Genomic DNA, 25,317 nt, shown 5'->3' on the forward strand with positions numbered 1-25,317 from the left:
ATCCCAGGCCCAAACAATCCTCTGGCATAAGCCTCCCAAGTAGCTGGGACCACAGGCACACACCACCAGGCCTGGCTAATTTTGTTTACTTTTTATAGAGATAGGGTCTCACTATGTTGCCCAGGCTGTTCTCAAACTCCTGTGCTCAAGTGATCCACCTGCCTCGGCCTCTCAAAGTGCTCAGATTACAGGAGTGTGCCACTGTGCCTGGCCCTATTTATTGTTTTTTGTTTGTTTGTTTTTTTGTTGTTTGTTTTTGAGACAAGGACTGGCTCTGTTGCCCAGGCTGGAATACAGTGGTGTGATCATGGCTCACTCCAGCCTCAACCTCCCAGGCTCAAGCCGTCCTCCAGCCTTGGCCTTCCAGAGTACTGGGATTACAGGCGTGAGCCACCACACCTCACTTATATAACACAGTTTTGTATGTTAACCTTTCTATTATAGGAGCAGTAAATGATCATAGGAGACAATGTGAAAAATTATAGACAAGAAAATTGAAACAAAGCCTACCATTTCATTACAAGGTAATGAGAGACCTTTAACTACCAATGTTAGCTTAAGGTGTATTCTTGCAAAGTATGCATAGGTATAGCATGCATATGAACCTGCATGTATGTGTGTAAATATGCTTGTGTGTATATGCATGTGTGTGTAAATGTACATATATGTATGTATACACAAATACATAGTCTGTGTGTTTGCAAAACGTGGACATGCTACGCACACCATTCTGCAGTCTTGTTGGTTCTGTCACAATCTCTCACCTTTCTACTCCAGGCATTTTACCATAGTCAGATTTTCCCAATGAACCCAAAATGTCCTACACATCCTTTTTGACCAGTTGTGTATTCAGTCTGGAGCTGCACATGACATCTGGGTCTCGAGTGTCTTAGCGTCTTTTAATCTAGTAAACCCCATGTCTTTTCTTTTTTCTTTTTTCTTTTTTTCTTTTTTTTTTTTTTTGAGACAGAGTCTCGCTCTGTCACCCAGGCTGGAGTGCAGTGGCACGATCTTGGGTCACTGCAACCTCCCCTCTCGGGTTCAAGCAGTTCTTCTGCCTCAGCCTCCCGAGTAGCTGGAACTACAGGCACCCACCACCATGCCTGGCTAATTTTTGTATTTTTAGTAGAGACGGAGTTTCACTATGTTGGCCAGGCTGGTCTCGAACTCCTGACCTTGTGATCCGTCCGCTTCGGCCTCCCAAAGTGCTGGGATTACAGGCGTGAGCCACTGCACCTGGCCTACCCATTTCTGTGGCATTGTTTGTTGGATTTGTCTGGCTGCTCACTTGGGTCACGTAGCTCGTTCCTTGTATTTCCGATAAACTAGAAATGATGTCTGAAGGCTCATGGATTCAAGTTAACCCAAGGGGACACATCCCATGTGGCTGACACCACCGGCAATGCTAAGATTGACCGTGGCATCTGCCGTGCACCTTGTGATGACACCATGATCCGTGTGGCATCGCTTCAGTCCTACAGTCATTTTCCCACCAACTCTTCACCTAATGGTTTTAGCACCAATGAATAATCTTTGTGTTTTAAAATAGGGGGTTTGCAGTTCAGGTATGGTGAAGCCAACCATAGAGTATGCTAAGGATAGGGTGACATTGAAGTAAAGACTCAAAGCAATTGAAGGAGTGAGCCATGTGACTGGCTGTGGAAAGAGTTTTCCAGGAGAGGAAATAGCAAGTGGAAAGGCCTAGATGGAGGTTTAAAGAAAAGCAGGCCAGTGGTGGTGGCTCACGTCTGTAACCCCAACACTTTAGAAGGTTGAGGTGAGAGGATCAGTTGAGGTTGGGAGTTCAAGACCAGCCTGAGCAACATAGCAAGACCCCATCTCTACAAAAAAGTTAAAGAATTAGCTGGGTGTGGTGGCATGTGCCTGCAGTCCTAGCTACTCGGGAGGCTTAAGTGGGAGGAGCGCTTGAGCCCAGGAGTTCAAAGCTGCAGTGAGCTGTGATTGCACCACTGCACTCCAGCCTGGGTGACAGAGCGAGACCCTGTCTCTGAAAGAAAAGAAAACAGGCTCAGTACTCTGGAGCGAAGTGGGCAAGGGAGAGGGTGGTGAGAAATAAAGTCAGAGGTAAAGGGGGGCCAGAGCATGCCGGACCTGGCAAGCATTGTCCAGACTTAAATGGGAAGCCATTGGAATGTTTGGGTGGATGCTGATACCCCAAACATCAGAACAGGCTTTCTGCATGTACTTGTTTCATTCCCAAGTCAGTCCCCCATGTAAGTGTGTCAGTGGTCGCAGAGTCCCTCCATCCATTCCCTGAGTGTTCTTGGGAGCAGGCATTGTTCTGGGCACTGTGAAGACAAAAGTGAAGGAAACGAAATGGCCTAGGCCCTGCCCTCATGGAGCCGGGACTCCAATGAGGGAAGAGAGACTAGAATAATTCCCAAGCAAGAGTGAAATGCGGCCAGGCACGGCAGCTCATGCCTATAATCCCAGCACTTCAGGAGGCCAGGAGTTTGAGACCAACCTGGCCAACATGACGAAACCCCATCTCTATTAAAAATACAAAAATTAGCTGGGCATGCTGGTGCACAACTGTAATCCCAGCTACTCGGGAGGCTGAGACAGGAGAATCGCTTGCACCCAGGAGGCAGAGGCTGCAGTGAGCCGAGATCGCGCCACTGCACTCCAGCCCAGGCAACAGAGTGAGACTCTATCTCGAAAGAAAAAAAAAAAAAGAGTGAAATGCAAGCGTGCCTCCAATCTGGTCCTGGAGGTTGGGGATAGCTCCCCTGAGGAAGTGACTCCTGGTCAAAAATCTGAAAGGCCAAGAAGAGTCAACAAAGTGGAGAGAGGAGAGGCTTGTTCCAGGCAGAAATAGTGGGAAGGAGGAAGCGTGGCAGACGGCGTGGAAGGAAAGGCAGGCGGAGGTTCCAGAGGCTGCAAGCTTTTTGCCTGCATTCTAAGAGCAATGGGTGATTGTAAGCGAGGGGTGACAGGTCCAGGCTCAGAAGGTCTCTCTGCCTCTGTGTGGAAAAGGGCTTGGAGGGTAGAAATAAATGTAGTCGGCTGGGTGCAGTGACTCATGCCTGGAATCCCAGCACTTTGGGAGGCCGAGGCAGGTGGATCACCTGAGGTCAGGAGTTCGAGACCAGCCTGGCCAACATAGTAAAACCCTGTCTCTACTAAAAATACAAAATTAGCTGAGTGTGGTGGTAGGCGCCTGTAGTCCCAGCTACTCTGGAGGCTGAGGCAAGAGAATCACTTGAACCTGGGAGGCAGAAGTTTCAGCGAGCTGAGACTGCACCACTGCACTTCAGCCTGGGAGACAGAGCAAGACTCCATCTCAAAACAAAAAACAAAACAAAACAAAAAAAAGAAAAGAAATAGATGTAGTCAGACCGTGGGGAATCACTCCGGTCCTGAGAAGCAAAGGCGGTGCTGGGGATGGAAGGACGCGGACAGGTTCCAGAGACACTGAGGGGATCAACAGGACTCCTGAAGCCATCAATCAGTAGGACCGGGTGGAGGAGAGGGACAGATCCAGCTTGGCTTGCATAACACCAGGTTCATCTTGAGGTTGACATTTCTCCTTGACCTTTTTGTTTAGTCCCCACCCGCAAGGTCGCATTAGCTGCCTGCTGAGTTTAATCAAATCTCTTCCTGTCCTGGCAATGCCCGAGAATGAAGAGATAATCAGTCTATTTCCAGAATCCAAAGAGGTTTAGAAGAAAAAGTAGCTTTCATTTAGCTGTTGGCCCTCCCACCAACCTTCCCCAAGTCAGCTGGGTGACTCATACATCTGTGAGACCCTCCGTATGGAGACCGGGGCGGGGGGTGTTGCTTAATGCTTAGAACTGCTGAAACTACCAGTTCACTGTCTCAGCACTAATCCAACTCTGCTCCTTAAGTGGGATTTGGCTTTTAGACATTGAGACCTGGATGCTGGGCATCCTCGCTAGATCCCCTACAAATTCCCCACATACGTAGGCCAGGAGCCTCAGCGGTGCCTCTGCAGGCTCATCTGGCAGGACGGTACCAGCTTGCTCAGAACAGGGGCTGGCTATTCATCATCTCAGAGCATAGAGACCCTCTCCTTGCCACCCGGCCCTTCCCACCTGGTTGGTGACAAATCACAAGGTATGTGACCACCACAGGCCAAAACCTTATCAGAAACCTGGGGCAGGTGTGGGGAAGAGCAAGGATGGGCGTTTTCATGCAGACAGTATGTCCCGCCTTCACCTTTTCTGTGTGGATTCCATAAGACTTGGTTGCTATTTAAGGAGACTTGGAGGGAGCGGGTGCAATGGCTCATGCCTATAGTCCCAGTGACTCAGGAGGCTGAGGCTGGAGGATCACTTGAAGCCAGGAATTCGAGACCAACTTGAGCAGTACAGTCAGACCCAGTCTCTACAAAAAAACAAAAATAAAAATAAATTAGCGAGGCATAGTGTCACACACCTGTAGTCTTGGCTACTCAGCAGGCTGAGGCAGGAGGATCACGAACCCAGGAGTTCGAGGCTGTGGTGAGCTATGATTGTGGCACTGCCCTCCAGCCTGGGCAACAGAACGAGCTCCTACATCTTAAAAAAAAAAAACACCTCAGAGTATGCTTAATTCTAGACCGCTAAGATGGCCTCTTAATTGTAAAACAGAGTGGCTATCTCTTAGTAGGAATTGCCAAATAGAAATTTTGGGATTTTAATATATTCTTTTTTTTAAAAAAAAGTGATAGGATCTTGCTATGTTGCCCAGGCCAGTCTCCAACTCCTGGCTTCAAATGATCCTCTCGCTTCAGCCTCCCAAAATGTTGAGATGACAGGTGTGAGCCACAGTACCCGGCTATTAATATCTTCTTGAAAACAGTCTTTGCGAAGTGGTTATGTTGTGGTTTTCAGGAACTTTTCTGATTTATTTGCCATTAGACACAGTCACGATAGAACTTTAAATTCAACCTGGCTAAGTGTGATAACACCAAAGGTTAGTCAGAAAGTAAAACCTCATTGGAATCTAGCTAGACTCCCTGGTAAGGTGTACTGAGAAATGTTTGAAGCTTACCAAGAAAAATAAAATATTGAAAACACCCCAAAGCATGCTGCAGTAAAATACAAACTAAGCAAAGACTCACCGATGAAACTCGGATGTTGAAGCCGGTACAAGGGCATGGTGAGGATGCACAGGATCTCGTGAGTAGGTTTCATAACCAGGATGTTCTTGACTTGATATTTAGGATTGTCTTACCTTTCTTCAGCCCTCTAACACCTGACCAACACCCCAAGGTGGTAGAAGTTGCCAGGGACAGATAACATGGCAGCCAGCGGGAAGACCAGCAAGTCTGAACCAAACCATGTTATCTTCAAGAAGATCTCCCGGGACAAATCGGTGAGTGGTGCACAAGTGAGTGATTTGATAGAAATTATTGTTTAAAAAAAATGGAGCTTTTTCAAGTACAGTGTAGTCATGATCAACATCAAAACTCTTTGAGGGCCAGGGTGCGGTGGCTTATGCCTGTAATCCCAGCACTTTGGGAGGCAGAGGCGGGATAACTTGAGGCCAGGAGTTCGAGACCAGCCTGGCCAACTTGGCAAAACCCATCTCTACTAAAAATACAAAAATTAGCTGGGTATGGTGGCAGGCACCTGTAATCCCAGACTTGGGAGGCTGAGGCACAAGAATCACTTGAACCCAGGAGGTACAGGTTGCAGTGAGCCCAGATGGTGCCACTGCACTCTAGCTTAGGTAGCAGAGGGAGACTCTGTCTCAAATAAAAAACAAACAAACACTGTGAGGGCCAGGGAAGCTTTGTGTCTATTTTTGTCTCTGTCTAAGATGGATGATCACTGAGATATAAATGAGTGAATGAACTGCAGAAATAGAGCTTCTCTTCAGTCTCATCAAGACTTTAGTCCTGTGTCCCTCAGTTTTCTCCGAATCCCTCAATCCCCACACTGTCACCCCCACCTCTGCATCTTTTCCTAGCCAGCCTTGAACCCTTGACTTACTATTTAAACACGGTTTTGTCAGTACCTGTGATGCCCTTGGCCTTTTGTCTATCTATTGTGTCACCTGCCTGGGTAAAACCCAGACAGTGATCAATGTGACTCCTCCTTCTCCGTGCACCTACCCCACCCGGGGGGTCTCAAGCCTCAGCTGGGCTCGCAGGGCCACTGGATAAGGGAAAATGCCCCAGTCTGCCCCCTTTCCACCACTCTCCAGGGGCACGTTAGATGCTCCAGGTGTGCCCATGAACTTCCTCGCATGGGAGAGGGTCCACCGTCCAGCCTCCGTGGATAGCTCCACTCGACAGCTTCTTGTGAGCCAAAAATCTAGCTCAGCAACATCTAGTGCAAGCCACATATGTAATTTTAAATTTTCTAGTAGCCACATTTACAAAGTAAGAAGAAACAGGTGAAATTCATTTTGATGTTATATTTTATTTCAGCCCACTATATCCAAAAAACTATCAGTTCAACTTGTAAATAATAATATAAGAATTATTGAAATCTGATGTGTATTTTATGTTTACAGAACATGTCAATTTGGAATGGCCATATTTCAGGTGTCCGGGAGCCACCTTAAGCAGTGGCTACCCTACTGGACAGGGTAGCTCGCCATCATTCTGGCTTTTTTTTTTTTTTTTTTTTTGAGACAGAGTCTCACTCTGTCACCAAGGCTGGAGTGCAGTGGCATGATCTCAGCTCACTGCAACCTCCGCCTCCCAGGTTCAAGCAATTCTGCCTCAGCCTCCCTAGTAGCTGGGACTACAGGCATGCGCCACCGCGCCCAGCTAATTTTTGTATTTTTAGTAGAGACAGGGTTTCACCTTGTTGGCCAAGCTGGTCTCGAACTCCTGACCTCAGGTGATCCGCCCATCTTGGCCTCCCCAAGTGCTGAGATTACAGGTGTGAGCCACCGCACCTGGCCCATTGTGGCTGACTTCTGAACCCCGTATGGGGTCCAAAGAACCTCCCCATCCTTACCGTGCCACCCAGGAGATCCGGCTTTGCCTGTGTGCTTTCTGCCTTCTCCTCTCCTAGTTAAGGAACTCGGTCATTTTAATCAAGTACTCTGATTCTTTCGTTCTCCAAGCCCTTTCCCAAGTTGTATCTTTCCAGTCCATTTTATCTCAACTTCTGGCTGAAGAGGAAACCACTCGTGTTGGTTTCCCACGTTGTTTTCCCCTCGCTCCTAAATAGACATCCTTTCCACCAAGAAATGTAGATGGTTTTTGTAGATAAGTCCTCACAGGTGGGAAAAGAGAATTCAATTCCTGTCTCATGTATTCAGATCATTTTGCCAGCGATGTCTGTGTGGCCCCAGGCATGGTGTGCCAGGGCTCTGAGCCCATTTCTCTGTGATTCTCCCGACGCTGCCCTCTTCTTTGACCTTCATCCTCCAGCAGGTGGCTAAATGACTGCCCCCTCTCCTGGCGTCTCACCCACACTTGACAACATCCAGAAGGAAGAGGCTGTGGTTTCCTGGGGTCTCTTGTAAGGGTCAGGAAATCTTTCCCAAGACTCTTCTCTCATATCTCATTGGCCAAAACTGGGTCACATGTCCACTGTAAACCAATCCCAAGCCAGAAGAATTAGATGATCATAGTGAATCAGGCCAATCAAGAATCGTACCCTGGAGCTGGCCTCCTCTGAGCATACCGCCTGGTGGAAGATGGTGGTCCCTGAACAACAGTTGGCGGCTTTTATCCAGGAAGAAGGGGTGTGTGGCTGTTGGATGGGCCCCCGAAGGCTGGCTACAGTCTCACATCACCCACTTCTCTACCTGCCCCCATCCTGCCCCTGTCCTTCCTGTTGCAGTGGAAGGGGTAGTTTGCTCCCATCTGAGGTTCACCACCTCTTACACCCTGGGTTTCATGGTTGGCCACCTTCTCAGGGGCCTCAGTCATTGGTCTGGCTGTGTGTGCAGCCTCTCCTCTCTGCTAGTACTTTGAGCATAAAAATAAGTACCAGCCAGGCGCGGTGGTTTATGCCTGTAATCCCAGCACTTTGGGAGGCCAAGGCAGGTGGATCACCTGAGGTCAGGAGTTCGAGACCAGCCTGGCCAACATGGAGAAACCCTGTCTCTACTAAAAATACAAAAATTAGCCGGGCGTGGTGGTGCATGCCTGTAATCCCAGCTACTCGGGAGGCTGAGGCAGGAGAATCGCTTGAACCTGGGAGGCGAAGTTTGCAGTGAGCCGAGATCGCGCCATTGCACTCCAGCCTGGGCAACAAGAGCGAAACTGTGTCTCAAATAAATAAACAAATAAGTACCGACCTCATGCACCTTAAGAACAACCACCAACTACCCTTGACCCTATATCCTTTCTAGTTCTTCTTCCCTTGCAGCCAAACCTTTTGAAAGAGAAGAAACATGCCCTCTCTTCACCTGCCCTTGTCTCTCCCATCCACTCTGCAGTCCCCCTCATCAGCTCCACAGTCAGGCTGCCTAACTGGTTCTCCCCTTGCCGATCCATTCTCCAGTTTGCTGCTGGCATGAGCTAAATCTCAGTGCTCCCTTCTATAAAATGGGCTGCATTCCTGTCTCATTGAGTTGCTGTGAGGATTAAGTGAAACCATGTGGTCAAAGTGCTTAGCTTGGCCCCTGATACATGATAAGCACTCGAAATGCTATTTAATTCTTCCAAAAGCTATTTCTCTATTTAGCTTTTCTAAATACTGTTTAATTCAAGTCTTTCATCCTGCTTAAAACGCTTCAACGTCTTCTGAGGTTCTTTAGGGCCACGTCCTATGAGACCATTTCAGCAGCAGCAGCCTGCATCCCCATTCAGTGGCATGGTGAAGCCATTGGCAGTTCCAGAAGCATTCTCGGGGCCCCGGGCTTCGTATACATTTTGCTCAGAGAGCATGCCCTCAACTGTCCCCTGTCCTCTGGCTATGCCATTTGTCCACCAGGTAGAGCCTCCTCTGAAAGCAAGAGCCTTCCCTCTCTCCTTCCCTCCTCAGTGCCCTCCCCTCAGGCTTCCTCCCCACCAGCCTTTGCCCTGGCATTTATTCCAGGAGCACAATTGCCAGTTCACTTGCTGGGCTCCCAACCAAAGAGCAGGGACCTTGGGGACCAAGGGGATGTCTTCTTCGGTTTTTATTTTCAGTAGCCAGCAGCTGCTGGGGCCTCTGTAACCGCGTGTGGGATAGATGAAAGCAGCATTTGCCTCATTGACAGGCGAAGTCTAGCAAAGGAGACGGGCTCCTGCAAGAGCACCCAGAACACAGAGTGCTGCACACTGAGGTGTGGTCGCAGGCCACATGCTCCCGGGGCACCAAAAGCCAGGGGGTGCTGGGCAAAGGGAGAGATGGGGACCGTGAGGTGTCCCCTGAAGCGTGGGTAGGATTTCTCCCAGGTGAAAGTGCAGCAGAAGGGCCTTCCTTACCGTGGAAACAATAGGAACAGAGGCACAAATCTGTGGTGTTTGGGGGAGCTGTGGCAGAGCCGCTGTGGCCAGAGCCCAGGGAAGAGCGGAGCTGTCAGAGAGGACGCTCTCAGGGTGGCCACGCACAAGGCGCTGGGGTTTATTCCACAGAGAAGGAGTGAGCAGCCAGTAGACACTGAGCAGCAGAATAGCGATGTCATAGTTACCATTCCTGCAAGGCAGCCTCCAAATTGGTTGATTTGGGGAGAATTTTTTTTTTTTTTTGAGACAGGGTCTTACTCTGGAGACCAGTGAAGATCTCTTTACCCCCTTTGTGGGAGAGCAGGTTTGGAGTACAATGGTACGATCGTAGCTCACTGCAGCCTCAACCTCCGAGGTTCAAGTGATCCTCCTTCCTCAGCTTCCCAAGTAGTTGAGACTACAAGCAGGCACCACCTTGCCCGGGCTAATCTTTTTTTTTTTTTTTTTGGAGAGATGGCAGGGGACAGAGGAGGGGGTATCACTTTGTTGCCCTGGCTTGAACTCTTGACTTCAGGTGATCCTTCCCACCTTGGTCTCTCAGTGTTGGGATTACAGGCATGAGCCACTGTACCTGGCCAGAGGACAGTTTTTAAAAGGGGCTGTTTGCTAGGGTGTAGGCAGGTGTGAAAGAAATCACAAGAAATAGCCAGGTACAGTGGTGGCTCATGCCTGTAATCCCAGCACTCTGGAAGGCCGAGGTGGGTGGAATGCTTGAGCCCAGGAGTTTGAGACCAGCCTGGGCAACATGGCGAGACCCTGTCTCTACAAAAAAATATAAAAAATTAGCTGGGCATGGTGGCGTGCATCTGTAGTCCCAGCTACCTGGGAGGCTGAGGTGAGAGGATCACTTGATCCTGGGAAGCAGAGGTTGCAGTGAGCTGAGATAGTGCCACTGCACTCCAGCCTGGGCAACAGAATGAGACCTTGTCTCAAAAAAAAAAAAAAAATTACAAGAAAGAGCTCCATGCGCCACACGGCAGTGATGAGCAGCTGGGTGCTGGCACCTCCCTGGGGTTAAGGGATGAGGGATCGCACAATTCTCAGAACCCCGAGGCCCTCAGGGCTACCTGCCAGGAACTGTGATCCCCACTAGCGGGCTGTGCCAGCCCCAGGCCCAGCCACCATGCAGGCAAGGTGGGGACAAACATCTGGCCCACCTTGCCCAGAAGCCAGAAGACCAGGGAATCTACTAGGGCAACACACCCTGGTCAGCCCCGCAGGGTGGATCTTGAGGGCAAGGCCAAGACACCCACAGTGTTTAGGAAGCTGGGACTCGCTGCAGCAACCAGCAGGTAGCAGTGTGTGTCCCGGTCAGCCCGCTGCTCACAGATGCCAGGCTTCCACACCACCCAGGCTAGTGAGGCCTCCCAAACATGCTTAGCGCTGGGAGTATAAGGTTTCCTACGGAATCTTCTCTGTAAACCAGGGTTCTAGTGGTATTTGCTGGAAGTCACTTCAGCATCATTCATGCGAGTAACCTAGAGGGCACAGGGCTACGCTTCGGGACATCTGATATGGGTGAAAGGGGAGCGTATAGGAGAGGACTTAATGCCAACAAAAATGATTTAGGCCGTTCCTGGAATTCAAAATATTCATTCGAAGAAGGGGGCCAGCCAAGGGGTCCACACTCAATGAAAGAGTGTACTCTCATTCATTGGTGCACTTGGCAAACACTGAATCCCTGTGTGTCCTAGACTCTGCAGTAGATGCTTAAAGATGTGCAGAGACTCCAGATTACTACCACCAAGCCACAGTCCTATGGATTAAAGTGCTGAGGGCTGGGAAACCCAACCCTGCTCTCCCATAAGTGGGTAGAGACCTTCGTTGCCAGGGGCAGGACAGGGCCAGGGCCTGTGGGCCCAGATGATGGCCATCCCCTTCCCACCCAGCTCCCTCAGTGCATGGCTTTAGGTCTACCTGTGCAGTAGTTCACCTGGTGGGATTTCAGGGGCTTCTCCAGAACTCCCACCTCTTTGCGTTGTCCAGAAGTTCTTTTTTTTTTTTTTTTTTTTTTTTTGAGACAGAGTCTTGCTCTGTCACCCAGGCTGGAGTGCAGTGGAACGATCTCTGCTCACTGCAAGCTCCACCTCCTAGGCTCAAGCAACTCTCCTGCCTCAGTCTCTCGAGTAGCTGGAATTACAGGCGTATACCATCATGCCCAGCTAATTTTTGTGTTTTTAGTAGAGACAGGGTTTCGTCATGTTGGCCAGGCTGGTCTCAAACTCCCGACCTCAGGTGATCCGCCCGCCTCAGCCTCCCAAAGTGCTGGGATTACAGGGGTGAGCCACCACACCCAGCCTGTCCAGAAGTTCTTGTGACAAAGAGGGGCTACCTTTCATTCCACAGCTGGAAATAAAAGATTTAACATGCAAATGGATGGCAAAAGTCTCATTTACATAATTTTCTTTCTTTCTTTTTTTTTTTTTGAGACGGAGTCTCACTCTGTTGCCCAGGCTGGAGTGCAGTGGCGTGCTCTTGGCTCACTGCAACCTCCGCCTCCCAGGTTTAACTGATTCTCCTGCCTCAGCCTCTTGAGTAGCTGGGACTACAGGCGTGTGCCACCATGCCCAGCTAATTTTTGTATTTTTTTTTAGTAGAGACAGGATTTCACCATATTGGCCAGGCTCAAACTCCTGACCTCGTGATCCGCCCGCCTTGGCCTCCCAAAGTGCTAAGATTACAGGTGTGAGCCACCGCGCCTGGGCTGCTGCTGGTTTTTATCATGGATGCCTTAGCTTAGCATTCTTTGGCCCTTAGACCCACACCTGTTCTTCTTGCAGGTGACCATCTACCTGGGGAAGAGAGACTACATAGACCATGTCAGCCAAGTCCAGCCTGTGGGTAAGTTGCTTGGAGAAAACTGTAATGCTGGTTTTCCTTTAAGTCACAGATAACCGCTCACTTTGTGTTTTTAAAAACTGGCCTTGCTAATAATCTAAATAAAGACATGCAAATTAAAACATTAGTGAGGCGCCACTGGCTGATTGGAAACAATTTTATTTATTTTTATTTTTATTTTTATTTTTATTTTTTTGAGATGGAGTTTCATTCTTGTTGGCCAGGCTGGAGTGCAGTGGCATGATCTTGGCTCACTGCAACCTCTGCCTCCTGGGTTCAAGTGATTCTTCTGCCTCAGCCTCCCAAATAGCTGGGATTACAGGAATGCATCACCGCGCCCAGCTAATTTTGTATTTTTAGTAGAGATGGGGTTTCACCATGTTGGCCAGGCTGGTCTCAAACTCCTGACCTCAGGTGATCCACCCGCCTCGGCCTCCCAAAGTGCTGGGATTACAGGCATGAGCCACCGTGTCCGGCTGGAAAGAATATTAAAGAGTGTGAAGAGACAAAGGACTCATGTCTGGAATGTATGAAGAACGCTCAGAACTCAGCAGTACAAAAAGCAAGATCCTATGAGAAAATGGGGGAAAGACAGGAAGAGACATTTCATCAAAGAAGATACATGAAGACAAGCAAGCACGTGAAAACATCTTTGGTATCATTAGCCACTAGGGAAATACAGATTAAAGCTACAGTGAGAGCGTATTATACACCTACCAAAATGGCTAAAATATTTTAGGTTGGTGCAAAAGTAATTGCAGTTTTTTGCCATTACTTTCAATGTAGTGGCGAGATCTTGGCTCACTGCAACCTTCACCTCCTGGGCCCAAGCGATCCTCCGACCTCAGCCTCCCAAGTAGCTGAGACTACAGGCATGTGCCACCACGCCTGGCTAATTTTTGTATTTTTTGCAGAGATGGAGTTTTGCCATGTTACCCAGGCTGGTCTCGAACTCCTGAGCTCAAGTGATCTGCCTGCCTTAGCCTCCCAAAGTGCTGAGATTACAGGCGTGAGCCACTGCACCCAGCAGCAGCTTCTTAAAACATGAAACACATACTTACCATATGACCCATCAGTTGCATCCCGGGCACTTATCTCAGAGAAATGAAAACTTGTGTCCTCACAAAAACCTATACATGATTGTTCACAGCAGCTTTATTTGTGGTAGCTCCAAACCGGAAAGAACCAAAATGTTTCTCAGAATGTCCCACGTCAGCTTCCTAGTTTTGATATTGTACTGTAATTATGGCAGATGGAACCATTGGGAGAAACTGGATGAAGGATACTAGGGACGTCTCTGTACTATCTTTGCAACTTCCTGTGAATCTATAATCATTTCAACACAAAACGTTTTTTAAAGAGTGTAGAAAAACTGGCAGTTTCAGACACTGGATATGCAAATGTGCCTTGGCAAAACACTTTCTGGAAGGTTATTTGGCAGCATGTTATCAAAAGCCAAATCCAATTCTATAATTTATTTTTAAAAAGTCATGGAGAGATATAAAGACATATGTATAAGGATGTTCATCACAATATTAATTACAATGGGAAAAATTGGAAACAACCTAGATGCCCTAACAATAGGAAGTGATTAAATAATTTATGGTACATCCATTCAATGGAGTAATACGTAGCTATTAAAATGATTAGCACATTTTCTCTATATGTGTGTGTGTATATATATACGTGTGTGTATAGATGTATGTATGTGAGTATGAATAGATGTTTGCAATGTATAATTGAGTGAGGAAAGCAGTTAGCTGAACAGTATGTATAACAGGATCTTTTTTTTTACTTAGTAAAAGCATTCATATAATTAAGTTATATATGTCTGGAAAAAAATTTTTTTTGTCGGGGGTGTGGGACAGTGTCTGTATCACCCAGGCTGGAGTGCAGTGGCACAGTCACAGCTCACTGCAGCCTCAACCTCCCAGGTTTAAGAATTCCCCCTACCTCAGCCTCTCACATAGCTGGGACCACAGGCATGCACCACCGCACCTGGCCCATGCCCTGCTAACTTTTTTTCTTTTTTCTTTTTTGTATGTTTTGAGAAAAGGTCTGCCTCTATTACCCAGGCTGGAGTGCAGTGGCATGATCGTGGCTCACTGCAGCCTTGACTTCCCGGGCTCAAGGGATCCTCCTGCCTCAGCCTCCTGAGTAGTTGGGACTACAGGCATGTACCACCACACCCAGCTAATTTTGTTGTTGTTGTTTTTTTATAGAGACAGGCTCTCATTTTGTTACCCAGGCTGCTGGCTAATTTTTTAAAAAACTTTTTGTAGAGACAAGGATCTCACTATGTTGCTCAGGCTGCTCTCGAACTCCTAGGCTCGAGCAGTCCTCCTGCCTTGGCCTCCCAAAGTACTGGGATTACAGGCATGGGCCACCACACCTCGCCTGGAAAAATAAAATAAAAATCTGCACCAAGATCTTCACAATAGGTATTTTCAGGCAGTAGGAATTTGGATGACTTTTTTCCCTTTGCTTGACTTTTCTTTCTTTCTTATAATGAACATGGATTACATGTGTAATTAAAAACATACGCAGTTTTTAAAGTAGGTGTCTGGTTTCTTTCATCTTCTCCACCCTCACTGCTCTCTCCCTCTTTTGCCTTAGATGGTGTCGTGTTGGTTGATCCTGATCTTGTGAAGGGAAAGAAAGGTGAGATGAAGCCCCTTGTCTCAGGCTGGTTTCTGGGCGGAGTGGACTGCTCTCTGGGCGGCTCTGGGAAGGCGCATTTACGTGGAAGGAGAGACAGGAAGGCAGAGGCAGCGCTCTTGCACGTGGAACCAGTGCCAGGCCCACTGACCCACACTCCTGTACCTAATTCACGTGACATAGGTCCTGTTGACACCAGAGCTCACTCGCTCAGCAAAGTCATTGTCCAGGGTGGCAGATAAGTAGATGGTAGACGGAGCCCAGGTCTGTGGCCCCCATCCCTGTTTGCTCGCCCCTGTATCATGTACTTCTGTGCTAGAGGCAAACTCAGGAGGGTGCCTGGGGTGCCTAGGACTCAGGAGGACACAAGACCTTGAATGAATGAGGGGCGAGTGAGTGGGCAGTGTTTCTTCTGAGTCAGTGGCGAGGGGCAGTTACCGTTGGGGCTGACAGGCAAAATTCTCAACCAACACCGAAAAGGGGGAAATGATGCCTGCTGGGAGGCAGGGGGAGTAAGACCCAGAATTTATTATGGTGCTTACTTCGATGGTTCTGAACCAGTGTCACGGCGCCCTTGAAGATTTCTGGCAGTTTTGATGTGTGTGGTAAGTAATTTGTTACTAATAACAGTTGCATAAACCAAATTAGAACAGATTCCAGCTATCCTTGTGATAATGTCACTGACTCAGTTCCATTCTAAATATGCCTTTTTGAGTGTTGCTACTGGCAACATCAAGGAATTGTTCAGAACCCTGGATGTGCCACTGGAATACGTCAGCTATGGGGCCATCAGCATTGAGAGGGGCATGGCTGAAACGGGGCCCCAAACGGCCCCCTCTGTCCTCTCCACCTTCCTCCTGGGTGCCCTGCTCCTCTTTGGACCAGGAGGCATCTGGTTTGAGCCCCGAAAGCCCAAGTCCTTGACCAGAGAAGGGCACCTGTTCTCAGGGAAAGCCACTGCATAGGACAGCTGTCAAACCACGTGGTCTCTGGGCACCTTCTTAGTGCTGAGCTTGAATGAGGGGCGAGTGAGTGGCCACTGTTTCTTCTGAGTCAGCAGCGAAGGGCAGTTACCTTTGGGGCTTGCAGGCAAAACTCTCAACCAACAGCTACCACGCACTTGGAGGGGCCGCCTCTCGTGCTTTATATTTGAGAAATATGTGCTTCGTGTCTTTTTTAGAAGGTGTAGTGAACTTCATACAATTCTTCTGGTCTACTGGGCGCGCACTTTAAGTCTGTTCAACAAGTAGAATTTTCAGAAGTGGGGGTTTGGAGAATGCTCAGTATGTTTCAGAGCAGCATGAAAAGGAGGCTGGAACTTGAGCCTTCTCAAGTTGGATTTCACCTCCCCATGTGGCCTGTGAGCCTTCGGGCTCCTCACTCAGCCCACGATTGACCCTGGCCCACATCTGCTTTGCTGCCCAGCGCTGTTTCCCTCTGCATCTTACCTTCTTCCTTCATTCGTCCAGACATCCTGCCCTCTGGAACCTGAGCAGCCAGCACTGTCTCAAAGCCTCTGAGGCCACAGAGCTAGGGAATGAAGGGGGCGGGCAGGATGGAGGGGACTGGGTCCTCTGTCTTCAGATTTCTACCATTCTGGCAACATGATACAATCGGGAGGAAGATGCCAGGATCTCCCTTTACAGCGGTGAACCCTCACGAAGGGGCTGATTCTCCAGAGTGGTGTGGAGTAGCTGGGTGGCAGGGTTCTGTCCAATCCCAGCCCCTATCCCCTCCAGATGCTAAAGGTTGAAAACCCGTGTTCGCTGCCCACTCCGTCAGTGGTGGTGGGCGCCAGGCCGAGGGCCAAGTCCGACCCTGCCTTCATCTCCCTTGCAGTGTATGTCACTCTGACCTGCGCCTTCCGCTATGGCCAAGAGGACATTGACGTGATCGGCTTGACCTTCCGCAGGGACCTGTACTTCTCCCGGGTCCAGGTGTATCCTCCTGTGGGGGCCGCGAGCACCCCCACAAAACTGCAAGAGAGCCTGCTCAAAAAGCTGGGGAGCAACACGTACCCCTTTCTCCTGACGGTGGGTGACTCCTCCGGCCAGCCCTGCTTCCCTCACCCGCAGCACCTTATCATGTGGATAGGGGCAAAGGAAAGGGGACAGAGGAAGAACTTCACATCTGCAGGCCTGGAAATTGCACCCTTGAAAGAAATTCTAGATTGCATGGTCTGTGATTGTCTTTTTTTAAGTCCTTGAAAATAGCCTCTTAGCCTTTGAAGACACCCTTTCAACCTACCGTTTACATATTTCCCTTGACCCGACCCCCTAATTACATGAGCACGTGTTATTCCTTTGCTTGCTAAGCTCGAAAAAGAAAGCTCACAGAAATGCCCCTCGGCCCTGGGGAGTTCTAAGTAGGAAAGGGTTCCCTACAGGACAGGAGAGCTTAGCGAAGCAAGATGTCATCTTTTTCCTTGCCCACAGCTTGGGGGATCACAGGAGATATTTTCATCTCTCTGGGGGCCCGTCTGTCATCCATTGAGACCTGGCTACCAACGGTGCCAGCGTGCAAACTCTCTGAAGTCTTGGGCGTGAGCTCAATTGGGGGAAGCTACCATCTGCTTTACGAGCATGTTTATTTGTCTTAAGAGAATATACACTTCCAAAGTTACATGGTTCAGCCTTAAAAAGGAATGAAATTCTGTTCTGTGCTACACCATGGATGAATCCTGAATACATTATACTAAATGAAAGGACCCAGACACAAAAAGACAAATACTCTATGGTTTCACTTACAGGAGATACCTGGAGTAATCAGATTCATACAGACAGAGACAGAATAGAGCTTCCCACAGGCTGGGGGGTTGGAGGATGGGGAGTTGGGGTTTAATGGGAACAGAGCTTCAGATTGGGAAGATGAAAAATGTTCTGGTGATAGATAGTGGTGATTACTGCAGAATGGTGTGAATGTACTTCATGCCAATGAACCGTACAGTTAAAAGAGCTTAAATGGTAAATTTGATGTTATTCTATGTTTATCACAACTGTTTTACAAAATCACATTTACAAAAAAGTTATAAGGTCCTGGGTGCTCCCATGTACCTGTGCTGGGAGTTTGAAGTGACATTACCTTTTAGAGACAATATGTCAACACGTATTGAAAGCCTTAAAACATGTGCTTCTCTGAGGTCAGGAGATTGAGACCATCCTGGCTAACATGGTGAAACCCCGTCTCTACTAAAAATACACACACACACACACACACACACAAATTAGTCAGGCGTGGTGGCGGGCGCCTGTAGTTCCAGCTACTCGGGAGGCTGAGGCAGGAGAATGGTGTGAACCTGGAAGGCAGAGCTTGCAGTGAGCCGAGATTGCGCCACTGCACTCCAGCCTGGGTGACAGAGTGAGACTCTGTCTCAAAAAAAAAAAAAAAAAAAGTGCTTCTCTTTCTAGCAGTTCAGCTTATGGAATTAATTGTCTAAAACTGATTTATTACAGCATTGTTTGTAATGGCAAGAAAGTAAAGACCACTTCAGTAGCCAGCAAAGGGGACTGGCTACGTTAAATGTACATTATAGAGCCCTAAAAAGGATGATTCAGAACTGTATTTTATGATGTGGGAAAATGGTCACAATGCTTTCTGAAAAGGGCTAGAATTAATGAAGTGAGTAAACAGACTACAGAACGTGATCATCACTTTGTCCCATTTCTGTAAAACGTCTTCTCACATATACATAATTGGGCGTGGCCGGTTGCACTGGCTCACACCTATAATCCCAGCACTTTGAGAGGCCAAGGTGGGTGGATTACTTAAGATCAGAAGTTTGAGACCAGCCTGGGCAACATGGTGAAACCCCATCTCTAGCAAAAATACAAAAATTAGCTGGGCATGGTGGTGTGTGCCTGTAATCCCAGCTACTCCACTGCACTCCAGCCTGGGCGACAGAGCAAGACTCCATCTCAAAACAAAACATACATATTTATGTGTACAGGCAGGAAATTTTGGGAAGGTTATGTTAGTAACATGTATTTGGGTGTCAGGAGTATAGGTGAATGTGATTTTTCTTTTTTCTTGCTTATCATCTTTATTTTCTAATTTTTACATGATTATATATTACTTACGGAACAGCCCCTTCTGAAATAAATGATTTTTTATTTGTTCCTTTCCACAGTTTCCTGACTACTTGCCCTGTTCAGTGATGTTGCAGCCAGCTCCACAAGATTCAGGGAAGGTTAGTTCAAGAAGAAATGCCATGGTTTTATGGATTTGTTCATTCCTTCAATAGACTTTTTTATTGTTTTTGAAACAGGGTTTTACTCTGTCACCCATGCTGGGGTGCAGTGGCGTGATCTTGGCTCACTGCAACCTGTGGTTTCTGGGCTCAAGTGATTCTCTAGCCTCAGCATCCTGAGTAGCTGGGACTACAGGTGTATGCCACCATGCCCAGCTAATTTTTGTATTTTGTGTGGAGGCGGGGTTTCACCACACTGACCAGGCTGGTCTCAAACTCCTGAGCTCAAGTGATGTGCCTGCCTTGGCCTCCCAAAGTGCTGGGATTACAGGTGTGAGCCACTGCACTGGCTCCTTCAATAGACTTTTTTTTTTTTTTAGATGGAGTTTCACTCTTGTTGCCCAGGCTGGAGTGCAATGGCATGATCTCGGCTCACCACAACCTCTGCCTGACAGGTTCAAGCGATTCTTCTGCCTCAGCCTCCCGAGTAGCTGGGATTACAGGCGTGGGTCACCATGCCTGGCTAATTTTGTATTTTTAGTAGAGATGGGTTTTCTCCACATTGGTCAGGCTGGTCTTGAACTCCCGACCTCAGGTGATCTGCCTGCTTTGGCCTCCCAAAGTCCTGGGATTATAGGCATGAGCCACCGCGCTCGGCCCATTAGACTTTTAAAGATAGCTTTTTATCATGGAAAATTTCAAACATACCCAAAAGTAGAGAGACCAGTATAAAGATCCTCTATGAACCCATCACTCATCTTCAGCAATTATTAACCATGAACATCCTTGTGAACAAAATCACAGAGTCCCAACCCCCATGAGTCTCACACATTAACCGAGAGCACCAGGTAAACCCAAATAACAAGGAACTACACGGCATGCCAGGTGGCCACAGATGCTGTGGAGAACAAGAGGCTTGTGAGAGACAAGGGGAGTATCTGGTGGGATGTGTGTTGAGGATGTTTAAAGCCAGTCTCTAATGAGGCAAAGGAGAAAGCCACACTCTCCCAGGGGAGAGCCTTCCAGGTAGAGGGCGCACTTCGCCTGGTGTGTTCTGGGGGCAGTGAGGAGGTTGCCTGCTGAGTGAGAGGAGCAAGGGATGAAAGGGGGAGGCCAAGTGCAGTGGCTCAGGCCTGTCATCCCAGCACTTTGGGAGGCTGAGGTGGGCGGATCAACCCAGGAGTTCAAGACTAGCCCGGGCAACGTGTTGAGACCCCATCTCTACAAAAAATACAAATATTAGCCAGGATTGGTGGCACATGCCTCTAGTCCCACCTACTTGGGAGGCTGAGGTAGGAGGATCACTTAAGCCCTGGAAGCAGAGGCTGCAGTGAGCTGTGATCATGCCACTGCACTGTGCTCTAGCCTGGGCGATAGAGTGAGACCCTGTCTCAAAAACAAACAACAAACAAAAAAAGTGGGAAGCTGAGGTTAGAGCGGAAGGGGAGGTGTGGCCAGATCATGAAGGGCCTTGTCGATGTTGTAGAGACTTGAGTTTTTGCCTGAATGAGATGGGAGCCATTGACAGGCTGTGAATGACAGGCGCTGACTTTCCAAATGGTCACTATGGCCACAGAGTTGAGAACAGAGTTGAGATGGCCAAGCATGTGCTGTGGGGACTGAGGGTGTGTGAGAGAGGAGTGAGTCAGGTGGACGGGGCTCCAGCATGGAAGGAGGCGGTGGGGACAGGAGGAGAAGGAGGTGCCAGGACCCGTGGGTTCAGGCCCTCTAAGCCACTGGGTCTGGGATTCATGAGGAAGGGAGCTACACAGAGAGGCAGTTTCTGTAACTGGATTATGGGATGGGCAGTGATAGGTGATGACAAGGGCAGTGTTTTTGTCGCAGGGCATCTGCGACATCTGACCCGTTAGTGGTTTGTGAAATCAATGTAGTGGATCCAAAATGGAACGAAACAGAATGGAATGGAATAGAACAGAACAGACTGGGTGCGGTGGCTCATGCCTGTAATCCCAGCACTTTGGGAGGCCGAGGCGGGCAGATCACCTGTGGTCAGGAGTTTGAGACCAGCCTGGCCAACATGGCAAAACCCCGTCTCTACTAAAAATAGAAAAATTAGCCAGGCATGGTGGCGCGTGCCTGTAATCCCAGCCAATTGCTTGAACCTGGGAGGCGGAGATTGCAGTGAGCCGAGATTGTGCCACTGCATTCCAGCCTGGGCATTAGAGCAAGGCTCCATCTCAAAAAAAAAAAAAAAAAAAAAATTAGCTGGGCATGGTGGTGCGCTACTTGGGAGGCTGAGGTAGGAGAATCACTCAAACTTGGGAGGCGGAGGTTGCAGTGAACTGAAATTGTGCCACTACACTCCAGCCTGAGCAACAGAGCAAGACTCCATCTAAAAAAAAAAAAAAAAAAATAGAATAGAACAAAATGGAATGGATTGGAAAATCTCAGAGTATGTCACACATGGTGAAGCTGAATATGGTGTCAGGAGAGTTGTTGCACATGTTTGTGTCTGTTTACTGGGCTGTGTTACAAATCCAACTTTCAGAACATCTCGAAGCTAGTGGTCCAGGACAATGGGGTGGGGTGTGCGCAGCCAAGATGGGGGAAGATGAGGTGATTACAGAAGAAGGGGGCACAGAACAATGGGGAATGGAATTGGTTGTGTTAGATCTTATAGTGCTCTATAAGAGAGACCCCAAATTCAGATTTTTAGGTGACCTTTCTTGATTTTTACAACACTGTATAGGCCCAACAAAGCACCACCTATTTTCTGTTCTAGGAGAGGAGCAGGTCTTAGCACAGCTGCAGGGCTTCAGGAAAGTGGGTGCGCCCTGAGCCCAGGGAGCTTGAGAGAAGTGCCTGAATGCCTGGGGGCCTGGGGGCTTGACAGCTGAGAAGCCCAGGTGGGCGAGCAGAACAGGCGTTGGTGTGGCTGAACAACGGCCGGCTGATGGCAGGGAAGGATGCATATTTATTTTCCACTTAGAGTTTAGGACTGCTATGATTCCCTGGTTGCGGAACCGATAAATCCGTGCCTCATATGTCACCATGGACAGAGCTGGCTTCCTGTAATTTTTGCCAGCTCTACTTTCCCCTCCAGGCAGTGGTGGAGGGCAGGCCGGTGCCCTCCTCTGGCTCCCCAACGCCTGTGAACGTGCAGAGATGAGGAAGGTTACAAAGGGCTTGCACTGGGGGCCAGGGGCTTCACACACTGGGAATCGGGGGAAGGTCACTGGCAGATGCATTCATTCAACCCACACAATGCTTAAAAGTCTTTTTATTTAATTTAAAAACTAGTAGATTTCACTCCAAATTCCACGTGAAGTTTCTTTTTTAAAAATCAAGCTGGCTGGGCGCGATGGCTCACACCTATAATCCCAGCACTTTGGGAGGCCAAGGCAGGCGGATCATGAGGTCAAGAGTTTAAGACCAGCCTGGCCAACCTAGTGAAACCCCAACTGTACTAAAAATACAAAAATCAGCGGGGCATGGTGGTGCACACCTGTAATCCCAGCTACTCAGGAGGCTGAGGCAAGAGAATTGCTTGAACCCGGGAGGCGGAGGTTGTGGTGAGCCGAGATCATGCCACTTGCACTCCAGCCTGGGCAACAGAGCAAGACTCCATCTCAAAAAAAAAAAAAAAAAAAATCGTGCTGCCAGCACTGGGTGCCTTGCTGCCTGGCCACATGAGGCTGCCGCTGAACAGCAGGTGACCATGGGGGTCAGGGTTTCCATACCCTATCAGGGCATTCCTGGACCCCAGCACTGGCCCTGTGAGTGCCTGTACCTCTGGCCCCTGCTGTAGGCAGTGGAAGTCAGTAAGATGCATGGGATCACAGTTGGGGACACCTAAGTGTGCAAGGTGGCGGGAGGCAAGGTAGCCAGGATGTGAATGACTCTCCACGGCAGCAGGAGGGCTCATGGGGCAGGTGGATCCCCTCCCTCTGGGGGCTTTGGGCCCATGGCACACTCCTTGCGCTACTGTCATTGTTTCACTGTTAGTATGCTTCCAAATCCCTAAATGGTGCAACACCGAATAGGACATGGCCAAGACAAAAAGAGATAGTGCCACATCATGTGCCCTGTGTGAGGTGTGGCCCTCTGGCCCGGCACCCAGGGAGGGAGTCGCTGATCGCTGCCTGTCTGCTCTCTCTCCCCAACAGTCCTGTGGGGTTGACTTTGAGGTCAAAGCATTCGCCACAGACAGCACCGATGCCGAAGAGGACAAAATCCCCAAGAAGTAAGAGTATGGTTGCGGAATAGGTGAGGGGTCTGCGGTGGGGGTGGAGAGAAGAGACGACCTCCACCTTGTCTCTGTGGGACAGACCTCTTCCCATAGGGCTGGCACGGCTGGGGTACCATCTGCATGTGGGATGGAGGTCAAAGGTTGATCATTTTGGGGGAAAAAAAAGAAAACAAGAAAATGACAGGGAAGTTAGCAATCTCCAGGGCTCACGTAAGCCCCGAAAAGCTCCCGGGTTTCCCCTTTGTTTAAGTTTTGTTGTTGTTGTTTGTTTGTTTGTTTGTTTTTTGTGGTAAAATGTACACAACATGAAGTTTGCCATTTTAACCACTTTTTTTTTCTTTTTTTCTTTTATTTTTTGAAATGGAGCCTCGCTCTGTCCCCCAGGCTGGAGTGCAATGTGACCTCGGCTCACTGCAACCTCCACCTCCCAGGTTCAAGCGATTCTCCTGCCTCAGCCTCCCGAGTAGCTGGGATTACAGGCGTGTGCCACCACGCCTGGCTACTTTTTTTTTTTGTATTTTTAGTAGAGATGGGTTTCACCATGTTGGCCAGGCTGGTCTTGAACTCCTGACCTCAAGTGATCCGCCTGCCTTGGCCTCCCAAAGTGCTGGGATTACAGGCGTGAGCCACTGTGCCCAGCCCATTTTAACCACTTTTAAATGTACCATTCAGTGGCTTAAGTACATTCCGAATGTTGTGTAGCCTTCACCGCTGTCTATACCCAAAACTTTCCCATTGCCTGAGCAGGAACTCTACAACCATTAAGCCTACCGCTCCATCCTTCCCATTCTCCCACCCCCTGTGCTGTTTTTTTTTTACCTAAACAAGATTTCCGCCTGGCCCTTCGCACTGTCTCCTCATGCCCCATGTACACATCTCTGGAGGCGCAGGATAGTGAGCTGCAGTAATGGAGCTCGCATGTATATGGCAGCTATTCCATGAGGCCCTTGACGCCCTCACACCTTAGCCTCGCTGACAGGAGGCAGAGCCAGGAATCCACGGAGCCTAAGGGGCTAAGCTTGGCCCTCGGGATGTTGCCTGGCCCCACAGCTTCCCCCACAGGGAAGGGACCAGGACCCAGACCCCCAGGCTCTTCCACCGTCAGGGCTGCCTCAGGCTCTGACCAGTGTCCTTGCCCTCTTCCTGTCCACCCTGTCTCCATGGGGAGCATTCCTGGAGAATCTCCATGTGACAGTGGGGAGAGAACAGAAGCCTCCCTGAAGCAGCCTGGGTGCCAATCCCTGGCTTGTCTGTGGCTGTTTCCCACAGGAGCTCCGTGCGATTACTGATCCGCAAAGTACAGCATGGCCCACTTGAGATGGGTCCCCAGCCCCGAGCTGAGGCGGCCTGGCAGTTCTTCATGTCTGACAAGCCCCTGCACCTTGCGGTCTCTCTCAACAAAGAGGTAACCACCTACCATCGCTACTACCCACAGGGCAGCAGGCCTAGGGGCAGGCCCCACACCCCTCTCTTCACCAGCCCCAGCCCTTAACTACATGGGTGCCTTGCAAGGAAGCTTGTTTCTGGGATAAAGCACCAACATGTGTAAGTGACTGGCCTGTTTTCACAGCCTGGAGCTGGTCAGCATGGTCCTTAGGGGAGGACGGAACTGGCTTGCGTTCCACCCACTGGCTGTCCCGAGGGACTGGGGAAGGAAGGGGCGCTGCTTTTCACATACCTGCCCCCCAGCTGTCCTTGTCCTGTCCACCTCCATGGGCCTTGTTCACCCACGGAGCATCAATAGCTGTGGTATCCCAAATTCTTCACTTCCTGGGAAATTTAAGTTTTGCAGAAACCATGTGGGATGGCAGTGTCACCTGTGATGTCATCTCTTAGGGGTGTCATGGTGGGAAAAGGTGAGAGCTGCTGGCCAAGGCTGGCTCTGGTTCCTCTGGTCAGCAGTCAGCCGTGTGTGCACTGTGTGTGTACACGTGTGTGGGTGTGCCCAGGGGCTGTGTTACACGGGCTCTGCTGGGTGGGATGCCAGCACTTGGCTTTCCCAGTGGTTTCCTTTCACTTCACTCATCCTGCCCCCATAACCTCCTGACCCCTGGCCTC

At 49.2% G+C, this 25,317-nt stretch overlaps 1 protein-coding gene across 2 annotated transcripts in view; it reads left to right on the forward strand.

Annotated features, from left to right (window-relative positions):
* Window positions 1–444: 444 nt before the first annotated feature.
* The window catches only part of SAG (S-antigen visual arrestin), a 42,664-nt gene continuing 17,791 nt past the window's right edge, over window positions 445–25,317 (forward strand). Inside the window, exons 1-8 of one of the 2 annotated variants that reach the window (XM_016950730.3) lie at window positions 445–524; window positions 5,210–5,340; window positions 12,148–12,208; window positions 14,822–14,866; window positions 16,703–16,896; window positions 18,990–19,049; window positions 23,177–23,253; window positions 24,529–24,664. In XM_016950730.3, the coding sequence (XP_016806219.1) occupies window positions 5,266–5,340; window positions 12,148–12,208; window positions 14,822–14,866; window positions 16,703–16,896; window positions 18,990–19,049; window positions 23,177–23,253; window positions 24,529–24,664 (648 nt within the window). In that variant the 5' untranslated portion in view covers window positions 445–524; window positions 5,210–5,265. Of the gene's footprint in view, window positions 525–5,191; window positions 5,341–12,147; window positions 12,209–14,821; window positions 14,867–16,702; window positions 16,897–18,989; window positions 19,050–23,176; window positions 23,254–24,528; window positions 24,665–25,317 lie in introns of those variants that run through there. The other variant, XM_009444580.4, reaches the window with a different exon arrangement.

The sequence above is a fragment of the Pan troglodytes genome, chromosome 13 (genome assembly GCF_028858775.2).
Source record: "Pan troglodytes isolate AG18354 chromosome 13, NHGRI_mPanTro3-v2.0_pri, whole genome shotgun sequence".
Classification (NCBI taxonomy): domain Eukaryota; kingdom Metazoa; phylum Chordata; class Mammalia; order Primates; family Hominidae; genus Pan; species Pan troglodytes.